Source organism: Podarcis erhardii, assembly GCF_964252035.2.
Source record: "Podarcis erhardii genome assembly, chromosome: 6".
NCBI lineage: Eukaryota > Metazoa > Chordata > Lepidosauria > Squamata > Lacertidae > Podarcis > Podarcis erhardii.
The window spans coordinates 2,574,673-2,600,548 of NC_138510.1; the positions used below are offsets into that span (position 1 = coordinate 2,574,673).

General features: G+C 47.3%; 1 protein-coding gene across 1 annotated transcript; it reads left to right on the plus strand.

Moving 5' to 3' along the window:
• Positions 1–939: 939 nt before the first annotated feature.
• On the plus strand, positions 940–24,430 carry LOC309344222 (BPI fold-containing family B member 4-like; the record flags this gene model as incomplete). Its single annotated transcript, XM_081866474.1, has 15 exons — positions 940–1,057; positions 2,542–2,650; positions 5,543–5,647; positions 7,274–7,429; positions 8,798–8,861; positions 9,340–9,403; positions 11,370–11,461; positions 12,605–12,781; positions 15,237–15,293; positions 16,371–16,538; positions 16,669–16,736; positions 18,338–18,380; positions 19,921–19,984; positions 22,209–22,285; positions 24,219–24,430. The coding sequence occupies 15 exons, from the start codon at positions 940–942 to the stop codon at positions 24,240–24,242; spliced, it is 1,386 nt and encodes a 461-aa protein (XP_081722600.1). The 3' UTR covers positions 24,243–24,430.
• Positions 24,431–25,876: the final 1,446 nt, after the last annotated feature.

Below are 25,876 nucleotides of genomic sequence, written 5' to 3' on the forward strand. Positions count from 1 at the left end.
TGAACAAAGACCTTGGATTCTTATCTCATTATACATGACAAAGCCATTTTTCACCTTTTCACCCCTTGCTTTTTCCTGTAAGACCTATTGCAGTTGTTAAGAGTTGTCAGCAGGCTCATCACAGCTATCTGCCAATCACCCATTCCCACCACCCTTCTGAGTAATACCCCTCCCCACCTTCTCACTATATAGAAGGGTCTGGAAACTTCTGTTTCAGTGTATCTGAAGAAGTGTGCATGCACACGAAAGCTCATACCAAGAACTGACTTAGTTGGTCTTTAAGGTGCTACTGGAAGGAATTTGTTTTGTACTGATTGGTATAGTTTTTGTAAAATATGCAGGGATTTCTGATATGTAAAGTGAACCATGGAAAGAGAAGAAGGGAAGTCACTGATATCGTAAGGATGTAAAATGAGAATTTTAAATTGCAAAACAGAAAATTTAATAAAAATTAGATAGATAGATAGATATAGATAGATAGATAGATAGATAGATAGATAGATAGATAGATAGAACCTTTACCAACATTTTCCCCCGCTTGAGTAAGTGACAGGAGGCGTCCTTTTCAGATATTTAAAGGGTCTAAAAAGGATGTAAATGAGAAAAGCATAGTGTGAGTACACTCCTACTTTAACCTACTTGTTAGAATATGTATAGAGAATCCCATGCGCGCACACTTACACACACAAAGGCGCACGTGTGGCGGGATCTCCCCATTGCATCAGGAATTCTGCAAAATCCTGTGGATCTCCCCACTTACAAATCTGTGTGTGGCCGATGAGCCTGGTCTTGACACAAATCAAGTCTCCAGTGACTAGGAGAACGGGGTTTATCAGCCCCAGCGATCTCTCTCAGGAGCTTTTTAGCGGATTACTGCTTCCTTGCACAATTGGGGTGATGACCTGACCCAACTTTTCCAGCAGGTCTCCAGACTCGAAGATGTGGAGTTTCTTGGGGCTGCTTGTCCTCTGCAGCCTGGTCAGCCCCTCGCAAGGAGGCCCAAAAGGACTTTCACATGGGATCGTGTCCATCGTCAGTCCGGCCACTGCTCACAAATGTAAGAATGCTTCGCGACTCGTGTTTGCACCGGTTAGTAAGGAGACAGGCGCGAGTAGCTCCCCTTTCTGCTTGCTCCGAATCACATCCGTTGAAAACTGGTACCACCTAAACTTGCGAAAGAACCTTTTTATTGATTTCCATGGATTTTTTCAGGAAGGGTGTTGATTTCCTGCCCGTTGCTGACACCTGCTTATTTCTTTCCTTGGCGCCATCAGGGTGCAAGGCGTTTGATGGAGCGGCAGTCAGAAAGACTTAGGGGTTAAAGCCAAGAGCTTTGTGGGAGCTATGGAAAGGGGCTTGGGAGAAGAAAAAGAGGCATGTTCTAGGAAGCATCTTTCAGGGATAAGCGTCAACCACAAAGGTTAAGCAGCAGGGACCTTCAAGGCACCCCAAGGATGCTTCAGGGAGCTGTGTTAGGTTGAGCTGGAGAAATAGGAGACAGTTTGAGTTACAAGAACAAAGGGGTTGGCATGGCGACGTTTTGAAGATCAAGGGGGAGAAATTTGTGCTGCTTGTGGTAGTGGACAGGAAGGCAATCTGGGTATTTAAGGAAGGCCATCACAGTTGTTTTGAAGAGCAGGTTTGTGAACAGAGGAGTCTGAGCTGAGCTGTGATGTTCAGGTGGGGGAGCGGTGAGTTGACCTTGGCTTACAGCACATCTTGCATCTTGCTATCACTGTTCTTCTTGACTGCTGCCAAAAGAGGCATCTACATGCTTTACAAGTGCAAAAGCCAATTTTGCAAACATTGCAATATAAAGCTCCCTAATTCAAGTACTATGCAATGAAGCAAACCCACTAAAAATATGCAGCAACGAAAACCCCATCTTTTAAAAAATAACAGCAATTTTAAAAAGGTCGAGAAAGGTGTGTCATCACCTGCTCTTGGGAACCTGAGAGTCTTTTGGGTAAAATTTAGCCATGTTAGAATTTCTACAACATTTTTGCAGCTGCCTTAGCATGTCATCTGCCTCACCAGCTAAGGTTGCAATCCTAGATACATTTACTGTTGAGTAGACATGGATAGGAACGGGCTGTGAGACCATCCCCTTCATGTATCTTCTCCTCTGCTCCAAAGTTCACCACCCCAGTCCTTCCATCACGTCATCTGCAGGGCCCTGAGCCCTGGCAAAAAAGAAACAAGATTTCTTGGACCAGTTTGCAGCATAACATTTCCTGAAAGTCATTGCAATAAGGCTGAATGGCTTATTGAACATTTACTTTGATTTACCTGAGAGCGCTGCTTTGGTGAGAGAAAACTGGTAGAGAAATGCAATATAATGTATCTCAGTGTTCAGTAAACACTGAAAATGTTGTGTGTGTGTGTGTGTGTGTGTGTGTGTGTGTGTGTGTGTGTGTGTTTAATAGTTGCCGGGGGGCAGGGGTGAAGCTGCATGGTATGTAATAACAGACAACCCACGCCAAGCAAATTATTTTCCACCCACAAGATCCTGTGCTGTGAGTCGTTTCCTGTGTGTTTCAGATGTCTCCTCCGTCTTCCTTCGGAACGAGCTTCTCCAGAGCCACTTCTTGGCCATTCAGTTCCTAGATGTCCCTCACAAAGATAAGCACCCGGAAAACTGGATTAAGGAGTAAGTAAATGATGAGGCATTTGCAGAGCCATATTTCAGAGTGGAAGGGGAATCGAGGAAAAGAGCCGGACCCAAAGGAGGCCTTGTGCTGGTTCCAAGAGGGCTGTTATCTCATTTTCTGGAACAGCATGGAACATGCTGTGATTTTTAATATAATTCAATGTAGTTCTTGGCTGGCTTTGTTCAGGGCTCGCCAGGAATACATCTGAATTTATTTATTCCTTTTAGCACCTGACTGCTTAATCTCCTTTGGCTTTTGTTAGCCCAAACTCAAAGCCAGATGAGGTGCAAAGAGAACATGGCAGACATATAAAAACAAACTTTGATGCCCAAAGGAGCAAAGTCCCATCCTTCCCCCCCCCAAAAAAAAAAACCAAAGAAGACAACCTCCAAGATCAATGTGGCCAGAGGTCAATGGATGCACGTGGTCACTTGGCACAAGGCAATTGATGTTGTTGTTGTTTAGTCATTTAGTCATGTCTGACTCTTCGTGACCCCTGGACCAGAGCACGCCAGGCATTTCTGTCTTCCACTGCCTCCTGCAGTTTGGTCAAACTCATGCTGGTAGCTTTGAAGACACTATCCAACCATCTCGTCCTCTGTCGTCCCCTTCTCCTTGTGCCCTCCATCTTTCCCAGCATCAGGGTCTTTTCCAGGGAGTCTTCTCTTCTCCTGAGGTGGCCAAAGTCTTGGAGCCTCAGCTTCAGGATCTGTCCTTCCAGTGAGGACTCAGAGCTGATTTCCTTCAGAATGCAGAGGTTTGATCTTCTTGCAGTCCATGGGACTCTCAAGAGTCTCCTCCAGCACCAGAATTCAAAAGCATCCATTCTTTGGCGATCAGCCTTCTTTATGATCCAGCTCTCACTTCCATACATCACTACTGGAAAACCATACCTTGAACTATACGGACCTTTGTTGGCAGGGGGTTGGACTCGATGGCCCTTGTGGTCTCTTCCAACTCTATGATTCTATGATTCTATGTCTCTGCTTTTTAAGATGCTTTCTAGGTTTGTCATTGCTTTTCTCCCAAGAAGCAGGAGTCTTTTGATTTCGTGGCTGCTGTCACCATCTGCAGTGATCATGGAGCCCAAGAAAGTAAAATCTCTCACTGCCTCCATTTCCTATCCCCAAGAGACCTCCCGGTTAAAGGGGCGAAGTGCACACATCCCTTTTTAAGCTGCATGAATCTTTGGAGAAATGTGAACTGCAGGTGCTGGGAGAACCTGTCCACACCTGGGACCATGCAAGGCATGGAGAGGACCTAAAAACTCCCCCCACTCACTGCCACTTTGGTTCTTCATTTTCTTCTCTGAAGGATACTAGCGTAATTTTCTGGTATTATTTTTACATTATAGTAAATCCTGTAAAAAGGATTTAAACGGCAGGCATGGAAATTGCAGGCTGATGCGGAAATGTGGTGAAATTAACTCAAGATTGGGGGGGGGAGAGAATTTGAGTGAATATAAAGTTGACTAATTCATGCATCCCTACCTCCTCGTTTTGATGCTATAGGAGATGGAGAGGGGGGAATCTGTCTCTAGATACGTTCTCCAGTTCATGCATGATTTTATAAATTTCTGTCACGTATGCTTCCTGGCAATCCTTCCCCTTTCCTTTAATCGCATGAGTTCAGTTGCTCCCAAGTGCAGCAAAGTTTGCATGCTCAATGTCAAACCTTTATTGGTATATCAACAAAATTCCAGCCCACACCACTCAAGGAGAAGACCTTAAGTGTTTTCAGCTGTTATGTTCACCATGGACCACTCAGAAGAGCATCATCTGCATCAGGCCAAAGGAGACCGTCTAAGCCAGCATCCTGTTCTCACAGGGGCCAACCAAATGCCCATTGTGGGAAAACCTGCAGGCAGGATCCAAGCACAAGAACAACTCTCCCTTCCTGAGGTTTCCAGGAAGTGGTACTCAGAAGCAGTGCTGCCTCCGATTGTGGAGGCGGATCAGGGCCTTCCTGGCTAGGAGACACCAATACCTCTCTCCTCCATGACTTTGTCTCACCCTCTTTTATAGCCATCCAAGTTGGCAACAACCACTGTCTCCTGTGGGAGGGAGTTCCATAGTTTTAGTTAAACAAAAACCACCAAAGGACCACCTTCAGTGAGTTGTGGGTTGCCATGAAAAGGCCACTCAGAGAAGATAATTGCTGTTGCCCCGTGACAAGACAACGGACAGGCTGCCATGATCTCTGGCCTGAGAGGTTGGCACTGAGCCTACCTGAAATAAAAGATCTCTTTTACATCTTGTGTACACAAACACTTCTCCCAAGTCCAGGCTCTTGTTGACCTCAGATATCTTAAAGGACAAGTGAGAGGTTGAAGTGAGCGTAAAAAGAATCATCTGGAGCTCTTTCCCCTTTTTCTGCCCTTGGGTGCAATTGAGCAATATTGCAATCCATGCCACGGAGAGGGTGTTTGCTCAGATTCAGTTTGCTCTTATGATTTCTCAAAGGCATCTGGTTGGTCACAGGGAGAGCACGATGCTGGACTGGATGAGCCATGGCCCTGATCCAGCCGATGTTCTTCTTATGTTCTTAAGTTCTTACCAGTTTGCGGGAGGGGGTGAATGGCAAAGCTACCAGCATCACTGAATAATAATAATAATAATAATAATAATAATAATAATAATAATAATAATGGGCTACATGGGCTGAGCCTTCTATAGGAGCTGGATCCTAACATCTGAAGGGCTCCAGGTTCCTCACCACTGCTTGACCACCAGCTCCCAGCTGTAAAGTGGATTATCTCATGCTCTTGAATTTTACTGAGCCTCCCACATCACCACCACCCCAGCATTAGTCCCCCCCCCCAATATATAGCCAGCCATGGCCAACTGACCGCCCACTTCATTTCTCTCTGTTGCCTGATTTTCAATCTTCAGGTTGCATGTCGTGAGGGTCTTCACTCCATCGGTCAGTCTGGAGCTGTACGAAAAGGTAGATTCCTTAGTGTGCATCAAGGCCAGATTTCATCTCAGCGGTAAATTGTGAGTTGCACCCCCTTTCCCACTCCCCCCGCATGCTTTCTGCCTATTTCATTGCTACTGGTTGTCTTTGTTTTGGGTGGGTGGGTGGGTGGGTTGCTTCCCACGTTAAGGCGTTCCTCTGTGGATATTGTAGGAGAGGGTCTGGAAGGCACGATTTATCACTTGCAGGGTTGAACATTTTGTTCCCCTGTGGTTGTCGTGGTTGTTTTAAAGTGTTCTGTCCAAGTGGCACTGCCAGTTCAGGTGGGGGTCCACAAGACTGTGACCTGGGAGCAAGCAGTGGTTGAGAAATATGCCATCCACTGGGTACAGAAAGCCATAGGACAAGCCCCACTGGCCAGACCAAAGGCCCATTGACCTTGACATCCTGGTTCCAACAGAAGCCTTTTCAGGATGCTCACGGACAGGGCAGGAAAGTGTTAGCTCCTTCCTGGTGTTTGTTCGCAGCCACTGGCCTTCAGAGATCTGCTACTGAACCCATAAGTCTGAGCAAAACTGGTTAACACCACTGGGTGGCAATGACTTGCCGGAGCTCAGCCCTTGGACTATATATGCTTAGGTTCAGCATAAGGCAGCTGCAAGCTGATCATTAGAGATTAGAGAGCTGGGCCAAAACAAACAAGATGAATATTAACAGGGAGAAATGTAAAGTATTGCACTTGGGCAAAAAAAATGAGAGGCACAAATACAAGATGGGTGACACCTGGCTTGAGAGCAGTACATGTGAAAAGGATCTAGGAGTCTTGGTTGACCACAAACTTGACATGAGCCAACAGTGTGACACGGCAGCTAAAATCGCCAATGCAATTCTGTGCTGCATTAATAGGAGTATAGCATCTAGATCAAGGGAAGTAATAGTGCCACTGTATTCTGCTCTGGTCAGACCTCACCTGGAGTACTGTGTCCAGTTCTGGGCACCACAGTTCAAGAAGGACACTGACAAACTGGAATGGGTCCAGAGGAGGGCAACCAAAATGGTCAAAGGCCTGGAAACGATGCCTTATGAGTAACGGCTAAGGCAGCTGGGCATGTTTAGCCTGGAGAAGAGGAGGTTAAGGGGTGATATGATAGCCATGTTCAAATATATAAAAGGATGTCACATAGAGGAGGGAGAAAGGTTGTTTTCTGCTGCTCCAGAGAAGCGGACACGGAGCAATGGTTCCAAACTACAAGAAAGAAGATTCCACCTAAACATTAGGAAGAACTTCCTGACAGTAAGAGCTGTTTGACAGTGGAATTTGCTGCCCAGGAGTGTGGTGGAGTCTCCTCCTTTGGAGGTCTTTAAGCAGAGGCTTGACAACCATATGTCAGGAGTGCTCTGATGGTGCTTCCTGCTTGGCAGGGGGTTGGACTCGATGGCCCCTGTGGTCTCTTCCAACTCTAGGATTCTATGATTCTATGATTTTAAGTAGGAGCATAGGAAACTGCCTTGTACCGAATCAGGCCAGAGGTCTCTATATAGGGCAAGCTTTGGACACAAGCCATAGAACCCCAAATACTGATACTTTCTGCTGGATTAAAAACACAATGCTTTGCCCAGAAACACAGTGGTTTGGTTGGAGGTTAAGGAATGCAGTAGGGGAGGAATCTCACTGGGGTTCTGTTCAATGTCTTTTCATCTCCTAGCTTTTTTGGAAAACACTTTGAGCGAATTGACATCATCCTAGACGTGGACATCAAAGCGGAAGTCAGGTTTGAGAGCTATTTTGCAGGCGGCTTCCACATCAGAATGCAAGTGTGCAAGAGTGAATTTGCAATCGCAAGGATCATCTGCCCTTCACAGTAAGTGCTGACGCAATTCGCTCAGCGTGCAAGTTCCTACAGTTTCGTGTGCATGCCTTTGGCTGAGAGAGCTGCCAGAGTTGGTCCCAGAATCCTTTCAGGAAACCAGATCCCTTCCCAGCCTCAGCACACACTCGGCTTCACTGCCTAAAGGTGGTGTTGTGGGACCATCAAAGGATAACCATTCAATGAAGTTTTGAGACATTCTTTATTTTGTTTCATTGCTTGCTGCTTGTCATCCTGGGCTTCTTTAGGAGGAAGAGTAGGATAGAAATGTAAAATATAACAATACAGTACAGTACAGTGCAGTGCAGTACAGTACTACAATATCAATAACAATATTGAAAGCATGTTTACATTCCAAGCAATGCAAAAATATCATTAGTGGCAGAAGAAGGAACTTTGCTTCTCCTGGCAGCATGACTAGAGATTAGGGCTGGGCAATATATTGATACAGTGGTACCTCTGGATGCGAACAGGATGCAACCTGCGCCTGCGCATGCGCGGGTCACGATTCGCCGCTTATGCGCATGCGCATGACGTCATTTTGAGCGTTTGCACATGTGCACGCAGCGAAACCTGGAAGTAACATGTTCCGATACTTCCGGGTCACCTTGGAGTGCAACCCAAAGATGCTCAACGTTAAGCAACTTTAACCCGAAGTATGACTGTATATCATCCCAAATCAGTTTGAAATCCACATTGTGATATCGGTTTCATAATTTTTGACCTGACAATATATCATGAATCATGGTGTGTGTGCGCACGCGTGCGTGCTATGTAAAATTCGCAATGGGGGGAAAACCGTGAACCAGCCAATGCTTCTCTCAATTCCTGCAGCCCTTGGCAACTGTGCTGGTCCAGGGTTAATTCTGCCTCATTCAGGGAGGCAATAAATCACAAGAGCAGGTGCCAGCAAAAATCACATTGCGGGGAAAACATAATGCAGCCCAACGTCTCCAGTTCTTGGAAGTGTCTTACACATCTGTAAGATAAGCTTTGCACTCACCAAGAACTCACCAAGAATGTGGGCTTCAGAATGAGCTTATAACAAGCTGCTGCTGTCCCAGACCCTTTTGAGAGCCAGTGTGGTGTAGTGGTTAAGAGCGGTAGTCTCGTAATCTGGTGAACTGGGTTCGCTTCCCCGCTCCTCCCCATGCAGCTGCTGGGTGACCTTGGGCCAGTCACACTTCTCTGAAGTCTCTCAGCCCCACTCACCTCACAGAGGGTTTGTTGTGGGGGAGGAAGGGAAAGGAGAATGTGAGCCACTTTGAGACTCCTTAGGGTAGTGATAAAGCGGGATATCAAATCCAAACTCTTTTCTTCTTCTTCTTCCTTCCCTCTTTTGTTACTCTCTTTTTCCTGCAGCTTGTTGGTGAATAAAGTGAGGCCCATTGTAACAACCATCCTTACAGCATCATTCCACAAGACGGTGAGTTGCAGCTCCATGGACCCAGTGTGTGTCAGCCATGAAAGAGGGTTAAAAAAGTCTTGGGGATATCATAATACATATATTTGCAGATTACCAAGGTAAACAAGATGTCCCTACAACGATGTCTTTGGGTGCTTTTTAAAGAAAAAGAAAAATTTCCTTAAGAATGGAGAGGTTTGATCTTCTTGCAGTCCATGGGACTCTCTAGAGTCTCCTCCAGGGTCTGAGGATCACTCCATGGGAACTGTGGCACAGGTCCAAACTCCCCATAAGGCATAAGCGCAAAGCCTAAATTCCAAGTTAAAATGGCCAGATAGGGAGAAGAGAACCATGGACAGAGCAATAGTGGGGTCCAGTGATCGATGCAAAGAGCATGAATTCTTACTCCTGGAGACATTTTGAAGACAACCCAGAAGCAAACAACCCAGAAGAAACCAAGGCTTCTCCTTTGTCTTAAATCCCTTGCCTTGCATTTCAGGTGTGCAGAGCGGTGGAAGTGGTCATCAACGTCTCAGGGGTCGATTTTCTACACACTGCCAATGGTGAGTTACTTTGACTAGCTGCCAAAACGTCTCTCTCCTTCATTCTCCTTGCCAACTTCTTGAATGTTTGTTCCTCTTTCTTCTAGAAAAGGAGCCATAAAAGGCTCCTGGGCCTCAGTGCTTATGGGCAGCATCAACTTGCCTTGTCAGCAGTATCAGTGCTTTATAAATGCATTGGTTAAATGCATACATTCAGCTACAAGGCCGTGGTAGATAAAGAGGCATAAAAGAATCACAGATAACATCACAAACTGCTCCCGGTGGGTGCCAGGAGGCAAGACCAGTTCCTGACCTGCCCACATAATACTGTATTCTTTGCATGAGAGCAGAGAGGTCGTTCTTTCACCTTGGTTTATTAACAGGGTGAAAAAGTTTCCCAAGAGCATAAAAACACAGGTTCCTATTCAAAACAAAATAAAAAAATTCCTTCCAGTAGCACCTTAAAGACCAACTAAGTTAGTTCTAGGTATGAGCTTTCGTGTGCATGCAGACTTCTTCAGATACACACGAAAGCTTTCGTGCATGCACACGAAAGCTCATACCAAGAACTAACTCAGTTGGTCTTTAAGGTGCTACTGGAAGGAATTTTTTTATTTTGTTTTGACTATGGCAGACCAACACGGCTACCTATCTGTAACAGGTTCCTATTGTTAGTCTTAACATTTCGTTTACTGGACCAATATTCAGTGGCTAAAGTAGAGTTTGCAGTACCCTGGTTCTTATGCTTTGTAAACCACTTAGAAGCCTATTTTGGAATTAAGCAATAACCCATTATTGTCATTGCTGTTAGTTTAGTTTGTTAAATTTCACCATCGATGCCCACTTAAAAAATCCCCAAAGCAATTTCTTATTGTTAATAATAATAATCTGTTACAGCCAGCTGGGTCATCCAAAAGCAAACCTTCCAGGCTAAATGTGGGCACGCAAGGACCTAACAGAGTTTCCCTGTTTTCCCTGCTTGTTACATCCAGTGATTATTCTTCATTCAATCCTACTCAGCAATAGCTGTAACTGGGGGTCAACAAAAAGAGATGTTTTGCCACTCCTTTGGAGCGGTCTGGGTGTCCCCAGATAGAATGCACTGATGATGATGATGATGATGATGATGATGATGATGAAAATAATAATAATAATAATAATAATAATAATAATAATAATAATAATAATAATAATTTATTTATACCCCGCCCATCTGGCTGGGTTTCCCCAGCCACTCCTGGCGGCTTCCAACAAAGTATTAAAATACAGTGGTCTGTCAAACATTAAAAGCTTCCCTAAACAGGGCTGCCTTTAGATGTCTTCTAAAAGTCAGATAGTTGTTCTTCTCTTTGACATCTGGTGGGAGGCGTTCCACAGGGCAGGTGCCACCACCGAGAAGGCCCTCTGCCTGGTTCCCTGTAACTTGGCTTCTCGCAGGGAGGGAACTGCCAGAAGGCCCTCGGCGCTGGACCTCAGTGTCCAGGTAGAACGATGGGGGTGGAGACGCTTCTTCAGATATACTGGACCAAGGCCGTTTAGGGCTTTCAGCACCAACACTTTGAATTGTGCTCAGAAATGTACTGAGAGCCAATGTAGGTCTTTCAAGACTGGTGTTATGTGGTCTCGGCGGCCGCTCCCAGTCACCAGTCTAGCTGCCACATTCTGGATTAGCTGTAGTTTCCGGGTCACCTTCAAAGGTAGCCCCACATAGAGCGCTATGATCCTTTCCTTATCTTCATTCCCTGTGCCGTGCACTAAATGCATCCTTTGTGCCAGGCAAACGAAGCGTGGTCTGTACGTGATGCCCGTGTTTAGCAGGAAATTGCTCCTTGTGAACAAGATATAGAGCGATACCCTCGCTCTGAAGCCCGGCTATCAGCAACTAGGATACTGTAGGCAGCATATGGTACTGCTGGCAAAGAATGTGTGCGTCTGAAATGTGCGTTTGTGAGAGTGTAATGCCATCGCTGTGTTTTCTTCCTTGCAGTGTTTTTCTCCGTGGGCACAGTGGCCACCATGCAATATCAGCTCGCCAGCCTGCCATTGATAACTTCAAACTACGTCGCGCTGGAATTCAACGTAAGGAGCCTGTGTGACTGCAAAGCCCGCCAGCCCAGGGTCTCTCTCCTCCTGAAGGGAAGCTGAGCTCCATACAAAACGTACACAGAGGAGATCCGCCTTCCACTCAGAATGAACCTGGGGAATATTCACAGTCATGGGATGTTGCGCTGGCTGCTTGCAAAAAAAATAAAAATGGCTCTTTTTAAAGGATTAATGGAACCGGTTTGGTTGGCGGCCGTTAGCCGTGGCAGCCAAAAACGGCCAGTTTCAACTCACCAATCCCACTAGCCTGTGCTAGGACTTCTGCTAGCCCACCAGGGCTTTCATCCTCACCTGCACCCTTCCCCCAGCCCCAATTGATGTGGGGGTGTTGGGAGAACCCCCACAACAGTACAGGGGGGTAGGAGGAGAGGTATTTTTGTGCTCTTCGATTCTTAGGTGGGTACATTCAGCATGTCAAGAAACGGCTGGGATCCAACTCCCAGATACAGTGGCACCTCGGGTTAAGAACTTAATTCGTTCTGGAGGTCCGTTCTCAACCTGAAACTGTTCTTAACCTGAAGCACCACTTTAGCTAATAGGGCCTCCTGCTGCCGCTGCGCCGCCGGAGCACGATTTCCGTTCTCATCCTGAAGCAAAGTTCTTAACCCGAGGTAATATTAGCAGAGTCTGTAACCTGAAGTGTCTGCAACCCGAGGTACCACTGTACCAGGATTCCAAGATTGTGGGCTGGAGAGTGATAAAGGTAAAGGGACCCCTGACCATTAGGTCCAGTCGCGACCGACTCTGGGGTTGCGGCACTCATCTTGCTTTACTGGCCGAGGGAGCCGGCGTACAGCTTCCGGGTCATGTGGCCAGCATGAATAAGCCGCTTCTGGCGAACCAGAGCAGCGCACGGAAACGCCGTTTACCTTCCCGCCAGAGCGGTACCTATTGATCTACTTGCACTTTGACGTGCTTTCAAACTGCTAGGTTGGCAGGAGCAGGGACCAAGCAACGGGAGCTCACCCCGTCATGGGGATTCGACCCACCGACCTTCTGATTGGCTAGCCCTAGGCTCTGTGGTTGAACCCACAGCGCCACCCGATAAAGTGATAAAGGCTACCATTATTTTGAGTAACAGCGCTGTGCTTTTTCGCTCTTTCTCCAACTGCTTTCCAGATGATCATCCGAACTGGGGGACGATACATTACCCTCCCTGTCGGCGCAGGGCCTGTCACCCTCCCTGTCTTGCATCAACATGGTTTCTGCCTCGGGATGTCTCAGGCCAGCCTGGACGCCATCCTCATGGTTCTGATCCAGATCCGGACGCAAGAGTTCATTTCCACCCCGGAAGTGGTAAGTGGCGGCACGTCAGGTAGAAGGCTTACAAATTTCTCTGCTTGGCTTATCAAAATTTGGGGGGCAGCTGCCTCGGGCAGCAGAGACTGAGTCATGTGACCCCAGCACCCAGCTAGCCTTTCGCCTTTGGGTGCAGAAGGGGACACTTACTTTTTCTTTATTTTTCTAATCATTTTTTATTTTTTATTTTTTACAAATACAAAATTATAACAGTCCAAATGTATTTCCATAGATAGATAGATAGATAGATAGATAGATAGATAGATAGATAGATAGATAATTTATTACGGTCGGAGACCAGCGTATAAAACACACTTGGGGGTAACTCCCCAGAAAGAAAACAAACCGTTAAAACAATGTACAACAATAAATTTAAAATTTATATATGCGATAAGCATATAGACGCTTAAAACTTTAAGATATTCCATATATAGAGATTACTCTGAATCTTGTGACTTCCCCCCATCTCCTCCCTGGGTCTCATTATCAACATTTCCAACTGCATATTATTCCATAATCTATATTCTACATCAATCCATATTATCGATGGCATTTGTTACATTACAAGGGAGATTAAAATTCTGCTGATGTTTCCATCTGCTTGCAGTGGTCTCTTAAATAACTTACAAATTTTCCCCATTCTTTTTTTAAAGTTGTAATAATAAATAATAATCTTTTGTTGTCACCACACCACCTGTGTGCAGTGAAATTAAATGAGCCCCCCTCCCCCATACACTCAGTCTGGTTTGCGCTCTGTGTGCTTGTCGGAATTCAATTGAACCACTATTTTATTTTATTTTTAAGTTTTTGTCCTCTTGGTTCCCGAGTTTTCCAGTCAGTTTTGCCATTTCAGTGTAGTCCATCAGCTTAACTTGCCATCCCTCTCTGGTAGCCACTTTGCCTTCTTTTCATCTCTGGGCTAGTAGCATCCGAGCGGCTGTTTTCCCATACATAAAAAGTCTTTTCTGATCTTTTGGGATGTCGGTACCTAAAATTCCTAACAAAAAATGCTTCTGGTTTTTTAACAAAGGTTATCTTAAACATTTTTGATAGAGGACGCTTATCTATCCTGTCGCCAATGTTCAGGCACATTTCAATTGACAGTGCAATAGTTTATCTTAAAAAAAGATTTCATTTAATTATTCACTAAATTTATATCCCTCCCTTCCACCAAAGGAGCCCAGGAAGGCAAACATGCTGATGCTACAACATCATAGTTAAAACATCTCAGCACAGTTAAACGCTTTCCGCCATCGGATGGCTGGGTATAAAAGAATAAGGAGAGGCCTCGTGTCACCCTTCATCGCAGAAAGCAAAATGGATTCAGATGTTCCTTCTGCTATGTCCTTAGGGAAGGGCATTCTGACCCATCAGAGCACCCCTTGAAATACCTTGCATGCTGGAGGGTCACAGTGAGAGGGTCTTTGTGGTGCAACAACGACCCACTTAATTTAAATGAAACTTTAATAATAATAATAATAATAATAATAATAATAATAATAATAATAATTTATTATTTATACCCCACCCATCTGGCTGGGTCTCCCCAGCCCCCCAGGCGGCTTCCAACAAAGTATTAAAATACAGTGGTCTGTTAAACATTAAAAGCTTCCCTAAACAGGGCTGCCTTCAGATGTCTTCTAAAAGTCTGGTAGTTGTTGTTCTATATGACACCTGATGGGAGGGCATTCCACAGGGCGGGTGCCACTACCGAGAAGGCCCTCTTCCTGGTTCCCTGTAGCTTTGCTTCTCGCAATGAGGGAACCGCCAGAAGGCCCTCGGAGCTGGACCTCAGTGTCCGGGCAGAACGATGGGGGTGGAGACGCCCCTTCAGGGATACAGGACTGAGGCCGTTTAGGGCTTTCAAGGTCAACACCAACACTTTGAATTGTGCTCGGAAACGTACTGGGAGCCAATGTAGGTCTTTCAAGACCGGTGTTATGTGGTCTCGGTGGCCGCTCCCAGTCACCAGTCTAGCTGCTGCATTCTGGATTAGTTGTAGTTTCCAGGTCACCTTCAAAGGTAGCCCCACGTAGAGCGCATTGCAGTAGTCCAAGCGGGAGATAACTAGAGCATACACGACTCTGGCGAGACTGTGGGCAGGTAGGGTCTCAGCCTGCGTACCAGATGGAGCTGGTAGACAGCCGCCCTGGACACAGAATTGACCTGTGACTCCATGGACAGCTGTGAGTCCAAAATGACTCCCAGGCTGCACACCTGGTCCTTCAGGGGCACAGTTACCCCATTCAGGTCCAGGGAGTCCTGACCATTAGGTCCAGTCGTGACCGACTCTCGGGTTGCGGCGCTCATCTCGCTTTATTGGCCGAGGGAGCCGGCGTACAGCTTCCGGGTCATGTGGCCACACATGCCCACCTCCTGTCCCCCCAAAACAGTACTTCCGTCTTTTGAAAAGATCTGCCATTTTCAACGCAACACCATTTTGTGCCAACAGTTCTCCGCTGCCAGCGAGCTGACGACCGTCGTTGCGTCTCTTCTGTCACATCAAAAGGTGAGCGGATGTTTGCTTTTAAGAAGCGTGTGCCTTGTTTTATCTTCAAAAGGCACACCGTCGATAAGGATAGCGATAAAAACCATCAAAGGATTTAGCAGGCAAAATCCAACAAAAACATTTATGTAGGAAACTGCAGAGAAGTTCATAAAGGGCATGGCCCTGTCGCAAGCAACGGGGACGGGGGTAGAAAATGTGCAAAAAGCCCTCAGCAAAAAAGTATCGAAGGCTTGTTGAAGCAGACAAGTCTTTGGCCAGGCATCTAAAAAGGGAAAGCATTGCTGCAGACAGCTGTGGTTGGTGCAATGTGAGACGGGCAGGCGGAAGGCAAGGAGGCCAACAGTAGGGGGAGCCAGTGCCACAGACAAGCAGAGTCAATGCTCCCCCGCATCTTCCTTTTCCCAGCTGAGTTCTGCTGAGGCCAAGGAAGAGCAGGAACCCGACAGACAGTTGAATCCCCTAGACCAGGTATAGGCAAACTCCGGCCCTCCAGATGTTTGGGACTACAATTCCGTCATCCCTGACCACTGGTCCTGTTAGCTAGGGATGATGGGAACTGTAGTCCCGAACATCTGGAGGGCTGGAGTTTGCCTATGACTGCCCTAGACCAGGGTTTCCCAAACTTGGGTCTCCAGCTGTTTTTGGACTACAACTCCCATCATCCCTAGCTAGCAGGACCAGTGGTCAGGGATGATGGGAACTGTAGTCCAAAGACCTGGAAACCTAAGCTTGGGAAACCCTGCCCTAGACTGGTTATAAGTTAGGGAGGCAGGCAATTGGGGGCAGGCTGATGTTTGTGGGGCAGTGCCCTATTTGCCTTAATGAACCAGCCTCCACCGGCTGCAGGTCTGAGGGACCTTGGGGAAAAGATCCTTCGATGGGGTGCCCCAGTGACTCGCCACAACCACATGCCCACGTACAGGCATCTTTTATTTTTGTCTGTTTGTCCATCGCTTTTTCTTGCCCAGCAAAGCAACTTACAGCCAAACAAACAGATAACACTCCCCGCACAGATACATTAAAACCAGGAGAGAGAAACGCATCAAAAATATCCTTTGTGCCCCACACTTTCCACAGTGCCCCAAGTGTCCTCTGAAGGCGCCGCTGAAAATCACCATCTCTTTGGTCGGGATCCGGAGGATTATCCTGGAGCCCAAGAGAGCCATCATTGAGCTTTCCGTCGAGATTGCCTTGTTGGCGAAAGGTCCGTCCGGGTCCCTCATTGGGCTCTTTGTCATGAAGGCTGTAAGTGTTGGAATCAAGAGTTTTCTGCGTGGCTTGGCTTTCAAGTCCAGAGAATGAATGGCAGGGAGGAAGGACTTTTCCAGTCTCCCCACCATCTGAGACGTTTTCCTCCCCCCATGTCTCATTGCAGAACTTAAAACTGAGTGTCCATGCCTCTGTTTTCGGCGGCAGACTGTTCTTCACTACGAAACTGGCCAGGTATCTTGCCTCACTGTTGCACGATTGCTTAGTTTCGGGGAGTCGAAGCAGAGCAGGGGTGAACTTCTTTGCAACTTGTGGGATGTTATAGTGAAGGGGCCATTAGAATATTGTTCTCTATATGATCCCAAAAACTGTTTGAGGCGAGGTTTTTCCAGAGGGTTGAGGTTTTTCACCAGCCAGAAGAACAAGGTTTTTTCTTGCTTAAATGTTACGGTGCAAATGGGCCTCTTGTTGGAAGGTCTAGCTTAGGCAATAAAGATAAGAGCAAGGTTGAATGGGCCCCAGTCGGGAGGAGGTAAAATGCAGGAGACAAAGCCCCATCTTATTGCTATCAGTATAAATCACATGTTTTACATTTGAACACGTGTTGAGGCTCAAGGCGTTGAGAGGCTGGTGCAGGAAGGAAAGGGGGGGGCAAGCCCATATAAGGACATAGGAAGTTGCCATAACTTTCGGTTTACAAGAAATCAGGTGGCTTACAGGAGATCAGGTGGTATTCTATTCTGCAAATCTATATAAAGGGGGCGCACCCTGACTTGTGTGTGCAGGTTGCGTATTTATCACCCTGTACCTTTGTTTTGCATATGCACTTCAAATAAAAATCCTGTTAATAAACTGCAAGGACATTTTGCTGCTTTGTGTGAATCTGTGCTTCAGGGACCCAATAGCAGATATGTGTGGTCCTTCAACAGAGCAGACTTCCCCAACCTGGTGCCCTCCAGATCTTTTTTACTATAGCTCCCTTCAGCTGCAGTCAGACCCTGCTGCTGTGCGGTTGAGCTTGGAGTGAAAGAAGCCCAGCAGTCTTGTCCAGACCAGAAAGCAAGCCTGACCTGGAACCAGAAGCCTTTATAAGGCTCAAGCGATATCACCTGACTTACTCTGGTCTATTGGGATAAAGAGCCTTCCTAATAATAATAATAATAATAATAATAATAATAATAATAATAATTTATTATTTATACCCTGCCCATCTGTCTGGGTTTCCCCAGCCACTCTGGGCGGCTTCCAACAGAATATTAAAATACAAAACCTATTAAACATTAAAAGCTTCCCTAAACAGGGCTGCCTTCAGATGTCTTCTAAAAGTCTGGTAGTTGTTTGTCTCTTTGACATCTGAAGGGAGGGCGTTCCACAGGGCGGGCGCCACCACCGAGAAGGCCCTCTGCCTGGTTCCCTGTAACTTGGCTTCTCGCATTGAGGGAACCGCCAGAAGGCCCTCGGAGCTGGACCTCAGTGTCCGGGCAGAACGATGGAGGTGGAGACGCTCCTTCAGGTATACTGGGCCAAGGCCATTTAGGGCTTTAAAGGTCAGCACCAACACTTTGAATTGTGCCTGGAAACCTACAGGGAGCCAATGTAGGTCTTTCAAGACCGGTGTTATATGGTCTTGGTGGCTGCTCCAGTCACCAGTCTAGCTGCTGCATTCTGGATTAGTTGCCTGTGTGGCTGGGCGTCCAGCAGTTCCCTATTTTGGTCAGTCCTGGGAGGCTGCAGGACATGAATTGTCATGTCCATCCTTTCTTTTGGGATGTAACTGGCTCACTTGGGTCCTCCATCATGTCTCTCTTGACTTATACAATTTCTTCTTTCCACAGTCTTGAGCTGCTCCTGGTTTCTTCCCAAGTTGGACCTGTTAACGTAAGCTCTTTTCCATTTAGTGATCGACCGAATTGATTTGACGCCTTGATTGCACCTTCCGTAGGGACAAGAATTGGCTACAGTATTAAAGGAGCAGAAATAGAGACACAGCTAGCTAGACTGAGACAGAACGCTCTGACACGCAAACATTTGCTTAAATAGGGGACCCCCTAGAACAGGCATAGGCAAACTCAGCCCTCCAGATGTTTTTTTGGGACTACAACTCCCATCATCCCTGTCCACTGGTCCTGTTAGCTAGGGAAGATGGGAGTTGTAGTCCCAAAGCATCTGGAGGGCTGTGTTTGCCTATGCCTGCCCTAGAAGCTTCATCTTCGCCGTGGGAAGCCAGGCAAAACAGAGAGATGGAGCAGTGTTTGTGGAAGGGAGATGAAATTTGGCTCCAGAGAGCTTCAGGGGGGTAGGGGCAGGACTCTGACTCAGGAGAGGGAGCCAGTGATTTGTAGGGAAGTGTACCAGCCAGGAGACAAGAGTCTTAGGAGGGGGAAGCTTCAGGGCCAGAAGGTGGGGCACAGGATGGGTCAGAAGAGGAGGATGAAGCAGGTCAGGCAAGTGAAGGGCCAGGTGCTTCCCCTCCATCTCCTGCACCACAGTATCCCAGAACCAGGAGGGGACTGAAGAGGGAAGAGCAGAGGCAGTTTCCATGCAGGCATAGTCTCTGGCTGCATGCACACAGCCCGTTGGGGGGAGGTACATAAACTGGTGGAGGGGGAGTGGTCCACTGTTGCTGCAAATGCCCCAGAGGGTGCAAACGTGGGAATAGCTGCCTAAATGCTAAACTGGTGTAGGTGGGTAAGGTAAAGGTAAAGGGACCCCTGACCATTAGGTCCAGTCGTGGCCGCCTCTGGGGTTGCGGCGCTCATCTCGCTTTATTGGCCGAGGGAGCCGGCGTACAACTTCCAGGTCATGTGGCCAGCAGGACTAAGCCGCTTCCGGCGAACCAGAGCAGCACACGGAAACGTCGTTTACCTTCCTGCCGGAGCGGTACCTATTTATCTACTTGCACTTTTGACGTGCTTTCGAACTGCTAGGTTGGCAGGAGCAGGGACCAAGCAATGGGAGCTCAGCCCATGGCAGGGATTCAAACCACCGACCTTCTGATCGGCAAGTCCTAGGCTCTGTGGTTTAACCCACAGTGCCACTCGGAGTCAAAGAAGTGACTGCTAAGCTGCAAATGGAAAGGATCCTGACTCTGAATGAATTCCACTGGAGGACCCTTTTTTGCTGCCCTGCAATTGACACAATCTTCTCTAGATCATATTTCCTGGAGAGGTGTTGATTATGGAGGCACTGCAAACCACCCAAGACTTAAATCCTCCATGGGGATCTATCAACTCATCTCACAAGAAACAGTTGTTGAGGAGGCCATTTACACTGATAGAAAGCAAACCGCCCCAGCCCACACACCTCTGTTAAAATGCCCCTCTTGAGCCGGATCCAGTCTGAATCCCCCTTGCGACGGCACATACATTCCCTGCCAGTTTGATTCCTGGATCACTGCCTCCGCTGTTCTGTCTTACAGGTCTCTGTCCTCGTGAAGTTGATGAAGTTGCTTATAGCAGAAACGTTTGTGCCACAAGTCAACGGTAAGACAGCTTAAGTCCCATCTCTGACACACCCTCTATACATGAAAAGTCCTCTCACACTTCCACATGCGCTGTGCCTAGAAAGAACGGGTCCAAGTGGCTTTCCCTGTTCTGCTCCTTTTCCAGGGAAAACCTTGGCTCTAAATCAGAGCAAACGGCAATCTGGAGAAAATTCAAATAGCTGTTTGCTCCGATGGAGCACTAAAGAGCAGTTTTCCTTGGAGAAAGCAGCTGGAAGTACGGATAAGCTCTAATACCTATCTCAACCTTCCCATGTTCATGGAGCCACAACTGCATCTGATTACTGACGCATAAGACCGTTTAGATTCTCCATTTTTTAATATATATAAATAAATTTTTATTAGTTTTTTTAACCTACTATTTTCAACAGTAATTAAACATATTTTTACATCTTATTCATTTTTTTTATTTCCATCAGTCCTGTCTGAAAATTTTCCAATGTAATCTCTTAGTATACATTTCTTATTTTCCCTGTTACATTTAAAACTCATAACCAATATCTCTATTCTTTGTCTACTTTGTAGCACTTCATCTATTCCTCCTTACAAAACTTCTTGTAGTCCTGCTAGCATAATTTGTAGGTTACAATTGCTTTTCAAATAGTTCATATACTTCTTCCAATCTTCTGTAAATCTCTGGTCCCGCAGGTTTCAAATCCTTCCTCTCGTTTTGTCCAATTCTGCATAGTCCATTAATTTCGTCTGCCATTGTTCTTTCGTTGGAATTCCTTCTTGTTTCCATTTCTGGGCTAACAATACTCTTGCCGCAGTTGTTGCATATAAAAACAATTTAACATCTTCCCTAATAATGTCCTGACCTATAATACCAAGTAAAAATGCTTCTGGTTTTTTTAAAAAATGTATTCTCCATTTTTGTTGGTGCGTTTCTTTGTACTTGGATTTGTACTCCTCCTTTCGACAACTCCTGCAGCCCAACTGGTGCCAAAAGTCTTGTTCTGCTTCCCTTTAGACCACATCAGTGAGGCTGAAAGGGCGGTCTTCTTCTGTGAGCTTCCCAGGACCTCCGGGGACACTGCCTAGGCTTGTGCTCCGGTGTGCTGGGCCCAGGGGTAACCCGAGTAACGCGATCCAGGTCCGGTCCCAAATCCAAGGGTTCCACAAGGAGTTACCGTATTTTTCGCCCTATAGGACGCACTTTTTCCCCTCAAAAAATGAAGGGGAAATGTGTGTGCGTCCTATGGGACGAATGCAGGCTTTCGCTGAAGCCGGGAGAGCAAGAGGGGTCGGTGCGCACCGACCCCTCTCGCTCTCCAGGCTTCGCGGACCTCTCCGCAAGCAGCGGGAGCCAGCCCTGGACTCCCACGGCTTGCAGAAAGCTGCCTGTTTGGGGACTGGGGTTGGGGGAAGCTTGGGCCTCCCCTGCCCCAGCCCCGCGCCTGGGGGGAAATAATTTTTTTCCCTTTATTTCCTCCCCAAAAAACTAGGTGCGCCTTATGGGACGGTGCGTCCTATAGGGCGAAAAATACGGTATTTAAACAGGGCCAAGGCAGGACACGAGGCAGGAAACCAGGCGAGGTCAGGCACAGGATCACAGGCAGGTTCAGGCAAACAGCAACATTGCTCCCGCAACCTGGGGCAGGGTCCAGCAGCCTTTTATCTCTGTCAGGGCGGTCCTGATCCCCCAGTGACTCACCTCCCTGTCTCACCCGAAAGTGAGCACTCCTCCTGCGAGTACTCAGGTCTCTCCTTCTCTCAGACCTCAGTCTCTGCAGCTCGGGAGACGTCGGTGGGTTACTAGACCCAGAGGCCGCCTCAGCCTCCCCTGAGCCAACCAGTAGTGGAGCAGCTGTAAGTGATGGCCCAGCTGGAGGCAACGAGGGAATCCCCGCATCTGGAGCCAGGGCAGGTTCAGGCCCCTGACTCGGCCCAGCTGGTGCTTGTTGCAGGGAAACCTGTGCAGACTGGGACTCTTCAGGATCAGGCCCCAGACTAGGTTCAGATGATGCCTGAGGCAAAGGATCCGGTGCGGACTGAGACTCCTCTGGGTCTGAGTCCGAGCCAGAGTCCCAGGCCATCACACCCAGGGAAGTCACTTCAGTGTTGCTAATGCAGCGGTTTGACTCGTCTAGGCCAATGAACAATTTTGGGAATGCTGATCTAGACTATGGCTCAGACATGACCAAAAGAAAATGCTCCTTTCTGCTGTTCTTTGCTATTGTGCTTATTCTGGTTGCTTTTTTCAGAGTGCCTGGATGTTGGGATCCCTCTGCCTCCAGTGCTGCACATTCGCTGGAATTATCCGGCGATTCACTTTACGCAGGTAAGTCCGCCGGTGGTACCTTCTTCCAGCCACACATCCAAACGTGTCTGGGCTCTCTGCTCCATGACCTCCCCATTAGCAAATCCCACACGTAAGATGCTTTTCCGTGAATTTCCACATGCTAGGACTACTGGACCAGCCAGATAATCTGCTTTCCAGGAGCAACATTCCTTATATATAACTCCCCTAGCGGACCCTGTTCTCTACAGTGTAGCCCTGATTCAGCTCTAGCCGTGGTAAACTATGAGTAAGAACTAGTGGCTCTGGATGGAGATGCATATCCCATAATAATAACATAAGATGGAAGTTAACAGATTGAGGTTGAATCCTGACAAGACAGAAGTACAGTGGACGCTCAGGTTGCGAACGTGTTCAGGAAGCACATTCGCAACCTGCAGCATTCGCAACCTGCGCACGCACGGGTTGCGATTCGGCACTTCTGTGAATGTGCAAAGCGTGATTTAGCACTTCTGCACATGCGCATGCGCAAGCGCCAAAACCTGAAAGTAACCCGTTCCAGTACTTCCAGGTTTGATGCAGTGCGCAACCCGAAATCACACAACACGAAGTGCCTGTAACCCGAGGTATAACTGTACTGTTTTGGGGGGACAGGAGGCGGGCGGGTGTGGGGGACTCCCTGGTCCTGAATGGGGCAACTGTGCCCCTCAAGGACCAAGTGCGCAGTCTGTGAGTCATTTTGGAGACGCAGGTCAGTTCTGTGTCCAGGGCAGCTATTTACCAGCTCCATCTGGTGCACAGGCTGAGACCCTCCCTGCCCGCAGACTGTCTCGCCAGAGTGGTGCATGCTCTAGTTATCTCCCACTTGGACTACTGCAATGCGCTCTACGTGGGGCTCCCTTTGAAGGTGACCTGGAAACTGGAACTAATCCAGAATGCGGCAGCTAGACTGGTGACTGGGAGCGGCGGCCGAGACCACATAACACTGGTCTTGAAAGACCTACATTGGCTCCCAGTACGTTTCCATACTAGTCCAGCAGCCTGTTCTCACAGCAGCCAACCCAGCAGACAGCAGGATCCAAGCACAAGTGCACTCTCCCCTGCTGCAATTCCCAGAAATTTCCAGCAGGAGGACTTTAAATAAAATTACAAACTGATGTGGATAGCTGATTGGGAAAAATGGAGAGGAATTGAAATGGATAGATTCTTCTATCCCTAGTTTCCATGGGCTGGAATGCAGAGAGAAGGCATGAAGACTCCTAGATCTTCTGCTCTTCACTGCTTAGAGCTTCCTCCAGCCCTCAGCTTCTTCCTAAATTATGTAGGCCTTTCCTAATACGATCCCCACCATTTATTTATGGGAGTTGTTGTTTAGTCGTTTAGTCATGTCTGACTCTTTGTGACCCCCTGGACCAGAGCACGCCAGGCCCTCCTGTCTTCCACTGCCTCCCGCAGTTTGGTCAAACTCATGCTGGTAGCTTTGAGAACACTGTCCAAGCATCTCGTCCTCTGTCGTCCCCTTCTCCTTGTGCCCTCCATCTTTCCCAACATCAGGGTCTTTTCCAGGGAGTCTTCTCTTCTCATGAGGTGGCCAAAGAATTGGAGCCTCAGCTTCAGGATATGTCCTTCCAGTGAGCACTCAGGGCTGATTTCCTTCAGAATGGATAGGTTTGGTCTTCTTGCAGTCCATGGGACTCTCAAGAGTCTCCTCCAGCACCAGAATTCAAAAGCATCAATTCTTTGGTGATCAGCCTTCTTTATGGTCCAGTTCTCACTTCCATACATCACCACTGGGAAAAGCATAGCTTTAACTATACGAATCTTTGTTGGCAAGGTGATGTCTCTGCTTTTTAGGGTGCTGTCTAGGTTTGTCATTGCTTTTCTTCCCAAGAGAAAATGCTTTTCTCCCAGATGTCACCATCTGTTATTTATGGGCAACAATGAGCTAAACGTTTCGCTTTTCCAACGTCTGCAGGGGATGCTGGCATTGTGTCTGTGAGATGGCCAAGGGGACCTCGCATCCGAAGACATTCCACCTGGTTTCGGCTGCGGCAGAAAGTCAAGAGGGATATCTTAGCAAGAAAGAAGAACCTATACCTATCTTATCCTTTATTTTCCTAACTGTGAACCGCCCTGAGACCCCCGGGTATAGGGCAGTATTTACATAATAATAATAATAATAATAATAATAATAATAATAACAACAACGATAACATTTTGCACTTTGTTTCCTGCCTGGGGTCAAGTTGAGGTTGATTTGCACAAATGCTAGATGCTAGTAGCAGGACACTCTCAAATAGGAGGCAGGAGCCTTTGCATAGTCTATAGGTGGTTAGGCCTTGGGTGTTTTCCATTAACGGAAAAGATGGATACAAAAAATAGTATTAGAAAGGTAAGAGTGGACTCTTAAGTTTGGCATTGCAAACCTATGCTGAATTTTAGCATGAGTCTGGGTCTGAATGTGCTTCAGTGTGCTTCAGAGAGCCAACGTGGTGTAGTACAGAGCGGTAGTCTCGTAATCTGGTGTACCGGGTTCGCGTCTCTGCTCCTCCACATGCATCTGCTGGGTGACCTTGGGCCAGTCACACTTCTCTGAAGTCTCTCAGCCCCTCTCACCTCACAGAGTGAGGAGATTGTTAGTCGCTTTGAGACTCCTTAGGGTAGTGATAAAGCAGGATATCAAATCCAAACTCATCTTCTCTGTGTTAGGCTGCGGGTCCAATGCAAAGGAGCAGAAGCGTAAAACACAGAAGACCAGGTAGCTCAATTATTCCAGACTGCAGGTGAAAGATCTCACATCTTAGAGCTCTCCTATGGAAACAGAGCATCTCCCTAGGCATAGAAAGCTAGCAGATTGAAACGAAGAGTTCAGCATAGGCGGCTTCTTGGCATGCTACATTTCTGTGTGCAGGGAGGGAGGCACAATTTTGTGGGGGGGGGGGCGGCATTCAAACATGCAAGCCTCCTCCTGAGGTATGACCTTCACCACTCCACCCTATGAATCAGAGGAATCGCCCCAGAGGGAGAAAACAATAGTTTGATATGCACAGTTTTCAAATGACCTTATTCAAAGGCACTTGTTAAGCTTCATGCCCAAAGGCATACTTCTCCATTGTCTCCCGAGATAGACAGATGCCAACTACAGTTTCTTGTCCCTCAGTCACCTGTACAATTTAGGTGCTTTTTAAGCTTTGAGCGCTGGATCGTGGGTGATATTCTAGGCTCATGGTGTCTCTCTCCACAATAAAACTTCTTCGCTTTTCTCAACGGCCAGAGAGTGTTTCTGTTTTGTGATGCTGCCCGTGATCCTTGCAACTGCTTTGGCTCCTTTGGCCGCAACCAGAAACAGCAGCTGCATTCAGTATTTCAGGGCTGACATCCATAAAACATCAACGCAACAACTGCTCTGGGCCCCTGCGGAGAGTTACTCTCCTGGTTATGGGCTCCAGGGGGGTATTAAACCATAAACGCCCTTCACTGTTACATGACTAATGTTGTCATTTGCACAGCAACTCTTTGCATCACTGTCTGGTGCAAGGGCTCCTGTAAGCAAAGACTAAGGGGAAAGATACTGGGATTACAGTAGAAGGAGACCCAGGGGAAGAGGACGTTGTGAAGCCGCTAAAACACCTG